Here is a 16,537-nt window from a genome sequence, read left to right as displayed (position 1 = left end):
CAGGATCCAGAGGCTATTGTAAGCTTGAAAGCAAAGTGAAATGCTTAGGCTGACCTTGGCTGCTTAAGGATCCTCTGGATGGGGGTGAGGGGTGCCTGGTTCTGTTTTGTACAGGACGGCTCGTCCTCAGGCCTGTGGCCCACCAGGCTCCTCTGTCCATGGGATTCTCTGGGCAAGAATACTGGAGTGGATTGCCATTTCCTTCTCCAGGGGATCTTCCTGACCCAGGGATCGAACCCAGGTCTCCTGCATTGAAGGCAGATTCTTTACATCTGCGCTATAGGAACTGAGGTATGTACACGTTCAGGCATTTGCCTGGACGGTAGGTGGGGAGGACTCTACTTCTTATGTCACATTTCTACTGGTAATCCTTTTTCCATAAGGGACAAATGGGCAGCTCTAGATTCTTGATGATACCAATCCTTTGCCCACAGCTCACTCTTTGTCAATGACACTATGACCACTGAAAAAGAAGACAAAATTTTAGTTCACTGTGAACACAGAACACCAGTAGTAAAAGTGACTGTGGTAACTGTGTGATGAGGCAGAAACTGGGAACTGACTCTCGGAAAGGTCTACTGGGCTTGATTTATTTTAAGCAGCCAGGAGACATCTAGAATTTGGACACACAGTGTTTGGATATATCCTTTTATTTTTCTCCATTGCCCACTGACTTTAAAAACCTAAGATCATACCCCAATTTCCATTAGCATGTCCACCATGAATGCAAAATTAAATAACTCAAATAAATAATGGGTAGCTAAAGAATACTTTAAAGGTAGTAAAAAGATAGCACCTCAGTGATTTCTTAGCATAATGCTAATCTTTCAAATGTGGGTAAAAATCCCATTTAGTGGGAAGGTTTGGAATCTTACATAAAAATATAACATGCATTATATATTTCTTGAATATAAGAAATTCAAGTGACCGTATCCTTACTGATATTAATATAACACAAATAAAATTATAATGAACATTTTAAAACAAAAAGCAGTTCATTTCTAGTTAACATATTGAAATAACTGATATTCAAATTCTAACTATTATAGCACAGACATATCAATGGAGTTTATGTATATATACATGCTTCAAAGTAGAATTTGCTTTGGGGCTAGTACTTTTTATTCTAACCCACAGTATTTATGACTCATTTCAGTTGTTTTTACTAAGAAATCAGGAGATAAATTTCTGACTCTTGGATCAGTCAGAAAATAACTAAAAGTTATTTTTCTGTAAATTCAGTAAGAAGCTATTCTAAAATTGTTGCTTATCTATTTCTCTAAATGAAATCTCAGATAGTAATCTTGTCTCCTAATTAAAGGAAGACATTATAACCCTCTAATTCCTATTTTAACTAGAAGAGCCACATCATTATTTTTAATGGTTTCTTCTGTATTTGGTACCTTAAAAAAATGTTAGTAATACTACTTTCTGCAAAACACAAAACAGCATGAAAAGTAACCAGTTACTACTGGCATTCAGATTTTGAAGATATACCTTTATGATGAAATAAGTCATGAAACAAAATGTTCAGAAGAACTGTCAGTAACTATTTAAAAATCAGATTTATGATCCTCTTTAAAATTTGTTAAAGCGATGCTGGTTTACATCAAAGTGCTCCTAGTGAGGAGAAATGATGTACTATATTGAAAAAATAAGACCTCATCAGGGGTCTTAACTCGGCTCTGAACAACCTTAAAAGCCAAAAGATCTGCACCATATGTTCTCAAGGTCATTACCATGGGACGCCTTGTAAAAACATCTTTTGGTATTATTGATAATAAAAGCACCTTGAATTGGATTCTAGATGGACATGTGCTATAAGCAAAGATACTTCTCTGAAGCCAAAAATCTGATGCTGCTGAAGTGTCCACTTTCGACTACGAGAGCTTAATGTAGCTGATCTAAAATCATTTCCTTAGTCCTACAGAATTTTCTTGATCTCTTAACATTTTAAAATAGTGACCTGGCACTAGTTTAGGTCTGAAAGTGTTCATCATTCGGTCGTGTCTGACTCTTTGTGACCTCGTGAACTGTAGCCCGCCAGGCTCCTCTGTCCATGGAATTTTCTGGGCAAGAATATTGGAGTGGGTTGCCATTTCATTATCCAGGGGATCTTCCCAACCCAGGGATTAAACCCAGGTCTCCTGCATTGCGGGTAGATTCTTCACCTCTGAGCCAGCAGGGAAGCCCATATAGTTTAGGCCTATAAAAATATAACTCTCACAAGTTACTCCAAAACATGATAACTAGCACAAAATTAGTACGTATCTTTTTAAAAAAGCCTTTGGATAATAACTCTAATGCATCAGGCTGCAGAGGACCCAAAGGGCACTCTAAATGACGGAATGATGGACATTATTTAGTGATGGTAAATGAGAATTATTTCCTTAAAAGCCAATATCAATTTTACCAATTTTAAGTAGAACATAACATGAAATTATTTCATGAAATATAGTCTTGTTCTGTGCTCTCTTGACACCAGTCCCAACAGAAAGCTTCCAGTCTTTTTGCTGTTTCTTGACTGATGAGACATTCATCCTTTAATTCCCTGATTGTCTTCCTCAATGATTTTTGGAAACATTTTTCTCGGTCTAGAACATTCTGCAGAATTCTCTTGGTATCCTCTAGCTCGCTGATCACATGATCGAGTTTATGCTTAAGTTTCTTTGGACTGTCCATCACACTGTAGCTATGTTCCTAAAAACATAAACACCAAGTTATTAAACCAGACAGATAAGCAGTTAGATAAAAAAATTATAACTAGGCCTCAGTTATTTCTCCAAATACTATGCTTAGAGAACATTTTTAAGTTGGTGATACTAAGAGGTTCAAAGACCACAGGGAGAGGACAGGGATATTTCAGGTGCCTAGAGTCCCCATCTTTGTCTAAGGTCTGGCATACACAAGGAGGGCAGAATCCTGTAGGTGGAAGGCCTTCTCACCTGGAGGTAGGCATCTGCTTATGAACAAACAGCATGACACTCACAATGACCATGACAGTTTTGGTCCCTAAGTGTGGGCTGCTAAGTTTAAGTTTTATCTATCAAAAAAAACCTTACATTTTTAACCTTTTAACTGAATTGCTTTATTTGATGAATATTTCACTTTATAAGGGATGACAGGAAAGCACTGAAGCAGGTCCTCAGGCTGGGTGTTAGGGATTTAGAGAGGACTCTGGTCTTGGATTTATAAAGGGATAATTTAAGCGCTCTGTATTTATTTTGGCTATGGTATGTTTGTTGGGTATACTTTTTTCATTCAAAAACACCACTGACATATAAACATAAAATAATTTTGAGAAGCTGTTACTTAAAATTAGTGAAAATGACTTTGCTTTCAGCCAAGATGAAATAAGAGACTGGATTGACAAAAAAACCCCAGGATTTCCCTGATGGTAAAAGGATATCTGCCTGCCAAGGCAGGAGACTGGAAAGAGTTCGCATGCTGTGGAGCAACTAAGCCCGTGTGTCATAACCACCGAGCCTGCACTCTAGGGCCTGCAAGCCGCAACTACTGAGTCTGAATGCTGCAACTACTGAAGCCCACGTGCCCTAGAGCCTGTGTTCTGCAACGAGAGAGAAGCCACCACAGTGAGGCCAGTGCACTACAATGAAGAGTAGCCCCTGCTCACTGCAACTAGAGAAAGCCCGTGTGTGGCGACGAAGATGCAGTAAGACCTCAACACACAGCCAAAAGGTATAAAAAAGTTTTGCACATAAGGATATCAGGCAAGGAAGGCAGAGATTGCAGAGAGATGGGAAACAAAGAGATGAGCCTTATGAATGCCCAACTTACTGCCTTGAGAGAGTTCTAGGCCTCAGTGCAAGGAGAGGAAACCCAGGCAGAGCCGGTTAGACAGAGTTGAGGAGGTAGTGCAAAGTATTTGGGGAGACCAAGGTGCCTACAGTTTACAGAACAAAGTATCAATAGTAGAGAGGAGAACCTAGAGATCTTCAGAAGCTCCCTGTCAAGTATTGCCCTGAGTAAGATCAGAATATGTGTGTAGGAAACTGCTCAAGGCTGAGGAAACAGTGGCCAGAAAAGATCAGGAGTACCCTGAGCTCACAGATTTTACTCCCACCAGCCAGTACCAGAAGAGTACATAGAAGAGTCTTGCCTCAGTGGTGGAGAACAAATAGCCTGAGACAGAGCACTGCTCTGGTCCTGCCTTAAAAAAAACAAAGCCTGAAAGAGCCAAATTGTTTCCAAATAACTACACCTCATAACAAAGCTCAAGCATATAGGACACAAAAATATCTAGCATCTGGTAAAGTAAAATCCACAGTATTTGGCACAGAAAATTTACCAGGCATGCAAAACAGCAGAAAATATGAGCCATAATAACAGAGAAACCAATCCACAGAAACCAACCCAGAACTAGCAAATGTTAGAATCAGTAGACAAGGATATTAATGAAATTATTAAAACTGTATCATATATGTTAGAAAGTTAAGCAGAGACATGTAAGATATAAAAAAAGAATCAAATAGGACACCTGGACTTAAAAATTACTATGTGTGAGGTGAAAAATATATTAAAGAGAACTAATGGCAGATTAGAAATTTCAGAAGATTGGTGAAGGTGAAGATACAGCAACAGGAATGATCCAGAATGGACTACAGAGAGAAAAGGGAATATTTAAAAAACAAAAAAATGAACAGAGCGTGAGTGAGAGGTGGCACAACTTCCGACAACGCAGTATACATGTCATTAGACTCCCCCAAGGAAAAGGAAGAAAAGTTGAGGAAGAAATATTTGAAGAAATCATGACCAAAATTTTTCCAAGTCTGATAAAAACTATAAACTCACAGATAGAGAAACAATAAATCCCAAGCATAAGAAACATGAACAAAGCTAAACTATGGTATAATCAAATTATTTAAAACCATTAGCAAAGAAAAAAGATAAGAATGAGAGTAGATTTTTGATTAGCAAGCATGCAAATGAGAATATAGTGGAGCAACATCTTAAAAAAACTAAAAACAACAAAGTCCCAAACTGTCAACCCAGAATTTGTCAATATCTTTCAAAAATGAAGACTAAATAATGATTGTTCAGATTTTTCCAGACTAAATAATGACTATTTAGAAGACTAAGTAATGATTTTATAAAAGCTGAAAGAATTTATCACCTGCATAGCTGCACTGTAAGGAGTATTAAAGTTAAGTCCTTCAGACAGAATGATACCAGATGGAAATATGGATTTACACAAAGGAATGAAAAGCCCTGCAGTGGCAACTACATGGGTAGCATATACCTTTTTTTCTTATTATTTAAATCTTTTAAAAAGATAATTTACAGCTTAAACAAAAATTATATCAATGTAATGTGTGGTTCATAGCATATGTACAGTGAAATGTATGACAGCTGTAGCAAAAAGGCTGGAGAAGAGAAATAAAAGTATACTATGGTAAGATATGTATATTATACACTAAGTGGAATAATTTCACTTATCATGTAGCCTGTGGCAAGTTAAACATGGATGCTATAGACCCAAAAGCAATTAACAAAGAGTTATGGTGAATGAATCAAAAAAAGGAGATAAGATGGAATTATAAAGGAATTTAATTAATTAAAGGCAGAAAAAGGAGAAAAAGAACAAAGAATAAATGGAATAGGAAATAAGCATGATGACAGATTTAAACCAAACCATATCCTATTAGATAATTTGATATAAAGTAAGGATAATCACATTAGATTATTATTATAGTTTAAATAATCCAAATAAAAGGCAGAAATTATATATAGAAAAGATTAGTGATTATAAATAACAAAGTTATATTAAAAAATCAAGACCCAAAAGTACATGCTGCCAAGAAAAAACACACTTTAAAAATAAAAAGACACAAATAGGTTGAAACTAAAGGTTTCAACTAGGATAACACTAATGACAGAGAACTACGGTATATGCAGAGTACATCACGAGAAACGCTGGGCTGGAGGAAGCACAAGCTGGAATCAAGATTGCCAGGAGAAATATCAATAACCTCAGATATGCAGATGACACCACCCTTATGGCAGAAAGTGAAGAGGAACTAAAAAGCCTCTTGATGAAAGTGAAAGAGGAGAGTGAAAAAGTTGGCTTAAAGCTCAACATTCAGAAAACTAAGATCATGGCCTCTGGTCCCATCACTTCATGGGAAATAGATGGTGAGACAGTGGAAACAGTGTCAGACTTTATTTTTTTGGGCTCAAAAATCACTGCAGATGGTGATTACAGCCATGAAATTAAAAGACGCTTACTCCTTGGAAGGAAAGTTATGACCAACCTAGATAGCATATTAAAAAGCAGAGACATTACTTTGCCAACAAAGGTCCGTCTAGTCAAGGCTATGGTTTTTCCAGTAGTCATGTATGGATTTGAGAGTTGACTGTGAAGAAAGCTGAGTGTGGAAAAATTGATGCTTTTGAACTGTGGTGTTGGAGAAGACTCTTTTTTTTTTTTTTTTTTTAAGTGAAAGTGAAGATGCTCAGTTGTGTCTGACTCTTCGTGATCCCATGGACTGTAGCCCACCAGGCTCCTCCGTCCATGGGATTTCTCAGGCAAGAGTACTGGAGTGGGTTGCCATTGCCTTCTCCGAGAAGACTCTTGAGAGTCCCTTGGACTGCAAGGAGATCCAACCAGTCCATCCTAAAGGAGATCAGTCCTGGGTGTTCATTGGAAGGACTGATGCTGAAGCTGAAACTCCAATACTTTGGCCACCTCATGGGAAGAGCTGACTCATTGGAAAAGACCCTGATGCTGGGAGGAATTGGGGTCAGGAGGAGTAGGGGATGACACAGGATGAGATGGTTAGATGGCATCACCGACTTGATGGGCATGAGTTTGAGTCAACTCTGGGAGTTGGTCATGGACAGGGAGGCCTGGCGTGCTGCGATTCATGGGGTCGCAAAGAGTCGGACATGACTGAGAGACTGAACTGACTCACTGACGGTGGGTATATTACTATCAGACAAAGAAGATTTCAGAGCAAAGAATATTACCAGGCATAAAGAAGGCCATTTCTTAATAATAAAGGGGTTAATTTATCAAGACATAAGTATTTTCTTTTCCAATGGTTTTGAATAATTTGATTATGATGTAGCCTAGTTTAGCTTTCTTCATGTTTCTTGTGCTTGGGATTGCTGAGCTTTTTATCTGTGGGTTTATAGTTTTTATCAAACCTGGAAAAATTCTGGCCATGATTTCTTCAAATATTCCCCTCTCTTTCAACTTTTCTTCCTTTTCCTTTGGAGAGTCTAATTGCATGTATATTGGGCTATCTGAAGTTGTACCACTTCTCAATGATGCTCTGTTCATGTTTTTCATTTTTTAAATATTCCCTTTTCTCTCTGTATTCCATTCTGGATAGTCCCATTGCTATATCTTCACCTTCACTAATCTTTTCTTCTGAAATATCTAACATGCCATTCAGTTCAGTTCAGTCACTCGGTTGTGTCCGACTCTTTGCAACCCCATGGACTGCAGCACGCCAGGCCTCCCTGTCGGTCGCCAACTCCCAAAGTTTACTCAAACTCATGTCCATCGAGTTGGTGATGCCATCCAACCATCTCATCCTCTGTCGTCCCCCTTTCCCCCTGCCTTCAAACATGCCATTAATTCTCTCCAATATATTTTTCAACTCACATGTTGTATGTTTTTTTCTAATTCTTAGTTTTGTTTATATGAGATGATAGATGTTCATCTAAACTTACTGTGATGATCACTTCATGATCAATGTTAATTATATCATTACTGTACACTTTAAACTTATACAGTGGTGTATGTCAATTATATCTCAATAAAACTGAAAGCATAAAATAGAAAGGTACTTCCTCAGTCTGATAAAGGGCAATTATGAAAAATCCACAGTTAACATCATATAAATATCTTCAATGGTGAAAGACTGATGCCTTCCTCCTAAAATCAGGAGCAAAGCATAATGATCAGTTCTCAGTACTTCTATTCAGTATACCCTTAGAGGTTCAAGGTAGTGCAATAAAGCAAGAAAAAGAAATGAAAGATATTTACATTGGAAAAGAAGAATTAAAACTGTCTTTAATGACAGACATCATGATTATTTTTGTAGAAAACCTGACAGTCTTTACGAAAAAGCTTTCATAATTAACATGTGAGTTTAGCAAGTTTGACAGATACAAGATTCATATACAAAGGTCAATTTATTTCCATATACTAACAGTAATTAAAACAATGCCATTTATAATAGCATCCAAACATACAAAATACTTAGGGATAAATCTGACAAAACAAATGAAAGACTATACACTGAAAATGACAAAATCCTGCTAAGAAAATTTAAAAGTTTAAATATATGAGGTGATGAGCTAGAAGACTTAAAATAGTCTTATTAAGATGTCAATTCTTCTCAAATGGATCTGTAGATTCAACAGAATCCCAGTCAAAACTCTAGCAGGAATTTTGTAGAAATTTATCAAAGTGATTCTAAAATTCATATAAAAATGCAAAGGACCAAGACTATCCAAAACAACTTTGAAAAAGAACAAAGTTGGAATATTTAACACTGATAAAACACTGCCTGATTTTAAGCATCATTATAAAGCTATATATATATATATATAGAGAGAGAGAGAGTAATTAAGATAGGAAAACAGATCTGAATTCCAGGGCCTGATTCTAACATGAAAAAGCAATCAGATGAATAAATAAATGCAAGCTTCAATACTGTGTGTGTATGACAGTCCTTTAAGAAAACCTAAAGACATAACTATTTTTAAAATTAGATATTTCCACATAGAACCTACAACACCAATATCTAAAGGGAGGAATTATTTATTGTATTTTATTGGTTGACATTACTTTGCCAACAAAGGTCTGTCTAGTCAAAGCTATGGTTTTTCTAGTAGTCAAGTATGGATATGAGAGTCGAACCATAAAGGAAGCTGAGCACCGAAGAATTGATGCTTTTGAACCATGGTGTTGGAGAAGACTCTGGAGAGTCCCTTGGACTACAAGGAGATCCAACCAGTCCATCCTAAAGATCATCAGTCCTGAGTGTTCATTGGAAGGACTGATGCTGAAGCTGAAACTCCAATACTTTGGCCACCTCATGGGAAGAGTTGACTCGTTGGAAAAGACCCTGATGCTGGCAAAGACTGAAGGCAGGAGGAGAAGGGGACGACAGAGGATGAGACAGTTGGATGGTATCACTAACTTGAAGGACATCAGTTTGATCAAGTTCTGGGAGTTGTGATGGACAGGCATACTGGTGTGCTGCAGTCCATGGGGTCACAGAGTCGGACATGACTGAGCAACTGAACTAAACTGAACTGATTGGTTGAAATATTTTTTGAAAGCATTCTTTGAATTAAGTATGTATATATAAATTATAATGGCCCTTGGAAGCAATATTACTTTTGGTTATTACATATTAAAAACATCTCAAAAACCTGAACTCCCAGTTTTTCAATAAGATTTTGAAAAGCTTAATCCTAATGGAGAGGGCATGCTCATCTTAAAAATATCAACATTAGCCCAGTAAGTAATTTTACTTACAAAAATGAACTGGGACTGGAATTCTTCAACACATGAGGAAGCATCAACAAGCTTGTGATTGTGGTTTGTAACTGGAAGGGCTTTGAGGGTGAAGTTTTTCCTACAAGGAAGCTTTTCTCTTTTCCCCTGTTAAGAATAGTTAATTGTTAATCAATCATTGTAGATATTTCTGTCCTTTTGTAAATTTTTAACCTTCTTAACTTTTTGTAGTAAAATTATTATTTTTTTATGGAAATTGCTTTTAAAAGTCAGTAAAATTTAAATTCATTGAGATTACTTTAAAGGAACTTCCCTAAAATAACTTTCAAGTTTACCTGGAAACATGAATTTTCCTTTAAAAAAAAAAGAATGATAATGAGGGAAGATATATGATATATCCTACAAGGTATTAAAAATATCCTACAAGGTAACAATATTTAAGATAGTGTTCTGTTCTTTTGGCTTCCCAGATGGTTCAGTGGTAAGGAATCTGCCTGCCAAGCTGGAGGCACAGGAGATATGGGTTCTAGCCTTGGGTCAGAAGACTATTCTCTAAGAAAAATATGAATAGATCATGTAGATAAGAGCCTTCAGGATAAAAAATGGCATTCTGAATAAGTGGAGAAAGGCTATAAATCATGAAAAATGAACTAATTATGAAAAAGTTATATCCTTTATGTACAGTAAATCACAATGAATTTATATATAATGAAAATTCATGTAAGAATGAAAACAATGAGGAAGTAGAAAAATACATGGGAAATATTTATAAAATCTTAAATCAGACAGCACAAGAGAAAATATAGGGACTACTTAAAAAAATGTATTTCACACAAAACAAACGAACACCATAATTAGAACTAAAGACAAAGAACAAAAAGTAACTACAACATAGTTAAATGATTCCTATCCTCAATATCTATTGTTGTTACAAAACAGCTTAGAAAAAGATAAAACTGGAAGACTTTAATAAGTTATTCACAAAAGTAAAACTGTCTAATGAACACAGGAAATAATGCATAAATGCACTAATATTCAAAGATAAATTAAAAGAATAAGATGCCACCTATGCGTATCAATTTCAGCAAAGGTTAAAAACACAACTTACACTGAGGATTAGGAGGGACAGACACTTTTACACATAACTATTAGTAGGGCAGTAGACTGATACAAACTTTATGATGGGCTTTTGAGAGGTTTGTATCAAAAGCAAAAAATGACTTTAAAATGTGTGTAACTTTTGATCTAGCTATTTATTTCCAGGAAATTAGTTTGGGGAAATAAGGATATGTACGTAGATTCAGCTACAATAATATTCATTATAATGCTTTTTAAAACAGTGAAAGATGATAATCTATATTCAATGGTAAGGATTGATTACATAAAGTATTTATTGTCCACACATAGGATCAACCACTATATGGTCTTTAAAAATGTTCTGTAAAGAACAGACTTTTGAACTCTGTGGGAGAAGGTGAGGGTGGGATGTTTCAAAAGAACAGCATGTATATTATCTATAGTGAAACAGATCACCAGCCCTGGTGGGATGCATGAGACAAGTGCTCGGGCCTGGTGCACTGGGAAGACCCAGAGGAATCAGGTGGAGAGGGAGGTGGGAGGGGGGATCGGGATGGGGAACACATGTAACTCCATGGCTGATTCATGTCAATGTATGACAAAACCCACTGCAATGTTGTGAAGTAATTAGCCTCCAACTAATAAAAATAAATGAAAAAAAAATGTTCTGTAAAGATGACATCACTAAATATGAGGAAGGATATAGAATCATAGGAACTCTTATAAGCCAATGGTGGGGGTATAAGTTGGCAAAACCACTTTGGAAAACTATGGTGATATCTACTCAAGCTGATCCTAGGATCCAGCAATTCCATTTCTAACAGAAATGTACATATACTCTGTAGAAATGTGTACATTTAAGTGCATCAAAAGGCATGGACAAAAATGTAGTTGTAACAGCTCCAAAGTGAAAATCCAATGTTCACCAACAGTAGAATAGAAATTATAGTTTATTTATACAATGTGCTGAAGAAGTGATGTTTTTGAACTGTGGTGCTAGAGAAGACTCTTGAGAGTCTCTTGGACTGCAAGGAGATCAAACTAGTCAATTCTAAAGTAAATCAACCCTGAATATTCATTGGAAGGACTGATGCTGAGGCTGAAGTTCCAATACTTTGGCCACTTGATGTGAAGAGCTGACTCACTGGAAAAGACCCTGATGCTGGGAAAGATTGAGGGCAGGAGGAGAAGGGAGCAGCAAAACATGAGATGACTGGATGGCATCACCAACTCAATGGATATGAGTTTGAGCAAACTCTGGGAAATGGTGAAGGACAGGGAAGCCTGGTGCACTGAAGTTCTTGAGGTCACAAAAAGTTGGACATGACTTAGCACTGAACAACAACAGATGCAATAAAATATTATAGTGTAAAGAAAATACATGGACTAGTACCACATGCTGCGATGTGGATGAATCACAAGAAAATGTTGAGGGAAAGCAGCCACAGTACAGAGTATGTACTATATGACTCCATTTACAATAACTGACAGGGATAAAAGTCAGGATAGTGGTACTTTCGAGGGTGTAGGGACTGGGAAAGAGCATGAGGGAAGCTTCTGGGGCATTGATAACTTTCTCCATCTTGGTCTGAGAGGAGATACATGAGTATATTCACTTTATGAAAGTCCAATGGTCTATACACTTATGTGTGCATTTGTTATATGTATGCTGACTTCAGTATAAAGTTTAGTTAAAAAAAAACTGATGTTCTATATAGGTTTCTCTTAAAAATGTGATCCATTGAGCTGCAACACAATCATGCAGGGTGCCTATTAGAAAATTCAGATCCTAGACTCCAAAGCAAACTTGCTGAATCAAATTCTTTGGGAGAAGGGGTTAGGATTCTGCATTTTAAGCCAAGCTCCCTGGAAAATATTTAGGTAGACTAAATTTGAAAGCCACTGTTGTAGAAAAATATTTAACATCATGGAAAATATTATAATAGTTAAGAGTGAACTTTGGAGCTAAAATACCTGGGTTTAAATCCAGCCTCTGCCATTTAACAGCAGTGTGACTTGGGGAATGTATTCCAGCTTTCTGGGTCCAAATTTTCTCAAGTGGTCAAATGAGAATAAGATTATTTAACTCTTATGGTAGTTTGGGGGACTAAAAAGAGTCAAAATATATGTAAAGTGCTTAGATTAGTGCCTGGCACACAGTAAGCACTGTATGAATGTTAAAAAAAAAAAAGAGCAAAGCAAATAATAAAAAGGATATACAATATAATTCTATTCTGTAAGAATATATAAATATAGATGAATTTATATACAAATATACACATACAAATGATAGAAAAGATCCACATAGAGTGTTAACAGTGTTACTTCTGGATTCTATGATTTCCTTGTTATTAGGAAATAACTTTTGGAAGTTAGTAATTTATTGTTTATTTGACTTATTATGTCCATATTTCTTAAGGTCTGCTTAACATTACAGATGACACCATGGTATAGGAAACAAACCCTTTAGAGCAAATTGCAGAAGATACTGTACATTTCTTAATATGGAAGACACTGAGTCAGTTTCCACTTTATAACTCAAGTACTGAGATACGAACATCTGCAAATGTGACTAAAGACCCTATGGGAGTAGACATCTTCTGAACTACTTCTTCTGTTTCCAGCTGTCAGGAAGGAGATAACTTTCAACGGAGGTTCATTCCTACTGGTGTGGGAACCCACAGGCTCTCCCTGAATTTTCCACATTGGAATCAGTCAGTCTCTAGAGTTTCTGCAAGTGAGTACATGTTCAGGTATACGAAGTCAAGAGAGATACTGCGGGTGAAGCAGCTCATTGGTGGCACTAAAATCATTGAGAAAAGCCACAGAATACAACTAGAGTTTCCTTAAACAACCCTTTTATTTTTTTTTACCTCTTCTTTCTCTCTCTTCTTAATTTTTGGTTTTCTACCTTCCAGTTCTACCTAGGCTTTAAGTGTGAATGTATGTGGCTCTCAAAGTATACTTTGTGTCTATTGCAGCTCTGCTCTTGACTTTTGCTCCAGTGTGAGGAGCACTGCCAGCTTGGAACTTCAGGAACTCTAACATTCCTCCAAATTTTAGACCCAAATCTTGAGCTATACTAACTCAAGTTTGCTTCACCAAACCTTAGTATGGTTCAGATATTAACATTTCTGAGGAGCTATTGGTAAAACACTCTTACTATTCATTACAAAAGCTTACACAGCAGTTTACAAATCTAAAAAAACTTAAAAGAATGGTTTTCAAATTAATAAGCAAACAGTAAAAAATGGCAGCAAGTGTGGTGAAGGTTCTTAAATAGTTCATAAAAAGTGAGTAATGATGGTAAGCAGCATCTGATAAACAAACCTGTAAGCGAGATATGGAATCAAAAATAGAAGGTATGACTCCAGGTTTCAGTTTAATATTTGGAGCACTTCTGTCAAAATCTGTCTTCTTAAAGTGTCTTGAACACAGCACATCTCCTTTTTTAGGCTCCCAAATGCCTGCAGCATTCACATTACGTCTTTTCATTGCTAATACCCATTTTCTTTTGATGTTTTCATCTGTGGGGAATCTAGAAAAACATACATACAGTATTTTAAAATTAAACACATATACTTGAATTAAAAGGCTGTGCCTAAATTGATTCTTTAACTGGTTTGTTATTACTCTTGGGAACTGGAATATTTAGGAAACCACTGCGATTTACGGCTTTATAACTTTCAGTTTTAATACTCAGATTTTTGTACCAAAATGCTGCAGGCAAATAGCCCTCATTTAATTCTCTCTCATATTATAAAGAAGAAAAGCTTCCAAAGGCATTTAATACCTTAGAGTAAAATTCACAACTGAAGGTTTTTCTTCATCTATAGATGATGAAGATTATCACTTGGGCCTTTTCCTATCTGATGAATCTATCCCAGATGAACAGAGACACTTGTAGTTCCATTCTTCTATCAGCATCAAAAAGTAGTTTAGTACAACATTTAATACAAAACAAGGGTATAAATGCTTAGTGAATGAATGCAGAGAACTCCTGCGGAGTTTGGAATTTTGGAGATCAGAACGATTTTGAGATCTGGAGGTTAATAGCCATATCTTTTACAATTTTCCAAGCTGGTTCAAGTCCTTTTTGGAATAAAGTGGGGTACATGTGTTCATTTTTCATTTCCTTAAACTTAGCAAAGTAGTTAGCAGATGCTTTCTCTGGCACATAGCACAATGCCTGGCACAAAAGCAACAAAATAAAACTTCAGCAAATGAATAATTATTAAACTTTATTGCTCCTTCTTTCCTATACTGTCAGAAGAATGACTAAAATACTAAATTAGGACCATCTTAATTTATCTGCAGTACAGCTAAACTTGGTCTGAAATTGTAATTTATACCTTTTTCTCTGTAACATAAGCCTGATCTATTTTTAAACATCAACATAAACATAAGCTTGATTTATTTCTAAAGGACAGAATATATTTGAGCAAAGATCCTTGATGTGGATTGTAAACTACATGTAAACAACACAATTTCTTTGAAGGTATGTTAAAATACAAAATAGTACTATTAGCAAAAAGGTTTGATGATATTTTTGTTAATCAGTCTGTGATACCTTTACAGGTATCTTAAGCTTCTGAACTAATTATAAAAATGTAAAATTATTATTGTCACTTCAAATTCAACTAAAAAGGTTATTAAAAAAGAAGTTAACTAAAGTTCAAAATTGAAGATCTAGGAGGTATAGCTCAGGGGTAGAGCAACTGGTTGCAAAATTAAAGATTTAAGTAGACCTGTCTTTTGCTTCTTTTAACAGTCAAAAGTACTTAGCTTAACTACAGCTGACTCTTACACGTGAAATGTCAGTCCTTTTAACTTGGAATTCGGTAAACAGCGAGAGGCACATCCAACGGCTGAGCAACATTTCACCATGGTTTCAGCAACTCATCCCAGAACTGAAAGAAAATTAAGGGGGCAAGCGTCAGTAACTTCAAAGCTAAGGGGTACATATTTACCTTTCCCAGAATGTTCCACGTAACATTACATGAGGTTAGAAAGCCAAAGGCAAATATTTTCTTTCAAAACCCGCAGCTCTGCTCATAAAATTTTCTAGGGGTTTGGCTCTTTAACAAGGCAGGTCATATTCAGCTAGGCCTTAGGTCAGTTTCGGGGGCAGGTACATTTCCCTCCCACCGCTGCTTACAGGCACGCGTTCCCTCCGTCACCAGATCCTGGCATCCTGACGCCTCCTAGAACGCTTATTCTGAGTTCTCAGCTCAAGCGTTGCTTCCTTAGCGAAACCTTCCTTGACACCCGACTAAGTCAGATTCCCTCTAGTAATAGCTCTCAGGGAACACACACTTCCCCTTCCTAGCACTTCTCCAAGCTGTAACCCTACATTTATTTCAGGGTGTCTGTGGACTCTTTCTCCTTCACCAGTCTGAGTTCCCAGAACTGTTTTTGGTCACTTTCGTTCCCATGGCGTAGCTGGTGATTGGCACATAGTAAGTGTTAATATACTACTGAAGGAATGAAGAGGAAGTAACGAAGAAAGGGACAAAAAGGTATTCAGGCCACTGACGAGCGGCTGGCTGCTCGGCCGTCGCCGCGCGCGCATTAGGATTCGCTCTCAGCCGGGAGGCCAGGCAACAGCTCCGCCCCTTTCTCGAGGCTACGGCCGCTGCCGCGGGAGGGAGGGGCCGCCCTGTCACAGGTGTCGCTGCGGCCGGACAGCGGCCCTTCCCCAGGGGCCATCGGACGTCTCCGCGCCGCTGCGGTCCTCCTCGCCCCGAACCGCCCCCAGGGTGTGGGCGGATAGCGATGGGGGGAAAAGGGGAGGCAACCTAAGAATTATTACCGTTAGCAGTGAAGGCAGCAACTAACGACGACAACGGAGACTGCGCCTCTTTTCGCTTCCGCCCCGTGGTCCCGGCCGCCGGAAATCCGGCTGCCCCGGGTCACGTGCCCTGCCGCCATCTTGGCTCCGGGGGCCGCAGTACCTGGGACAGG

At 37.4% G+C, this 16,537-nt stretch overlaps 1 protein-coding gene across 4 annotated transcripts; it reads right to left on the bottom strand.

The window, feature by feature from the left end:
• Positions 1–634: 634 nt before the first annotated feature.
• Positions 635–16,474, bottom strand: THAP6 (THAP domain containing 6). Of its 4 annotated transcripts, none has more exons than XM_043447822.1 (5): positions 16,386–16,470; positions 15,381–15,483; positions 13,904–14,111; positions 9,518–9,643; positions 635–2,700 (listed from the first exon to the last, which is right to left on the bottom strand). In XM_043447822.1, the coding sequence occupies exons 2-5, from the start codon at positions 15,458–15,460 to the stop codon at positions 2,446–2,448; spliced, it is 669 nt and encodes a 222-aa protein (XP_043303757.1). In that variant the 5' UTR covers positions 15,461–15,483; positions 16,386–16,470; the 3' UTR covers positions 635–2,445. The 4 variants fall into 4 exon arrangements, with proteins under 4 accessions (XP_043303757.1, XP_043303758.1, XP_043303759.1 ...); XM_043447823.1 differs by lacking the exon at positions 16,386–16,470 and adding an exon at positions 15,927–16,106; XM_043447824.1 differs by lacking the exon at positions 9,518–9,643 and having other exon boundaries at positions 16,386–16,474.
• Between the last annotated feature and the right edge of the window lie 63 nt (positions 16,475–16,537).

Source organism: Cervus canadensis, chromosome 26 (assembly GCF_019320065.1).
Source record: "Cervus canadensis isolate Bull #8, Minnesota chromosome 26, ASM1932006v1, whole genome shotgun sequence".
NCBI classification, from domain to species: domain Eukaryota; kingdom Metazoa; phylum Chordata; class Mammalia; order Artiodactyla; family Cervidae; genus Cervus; species Cervus canadensis.
Note: the sequence above shows the minus strand (reverse complement) of the source record. Positions and strands in the feature narration are given on the sequence as shown.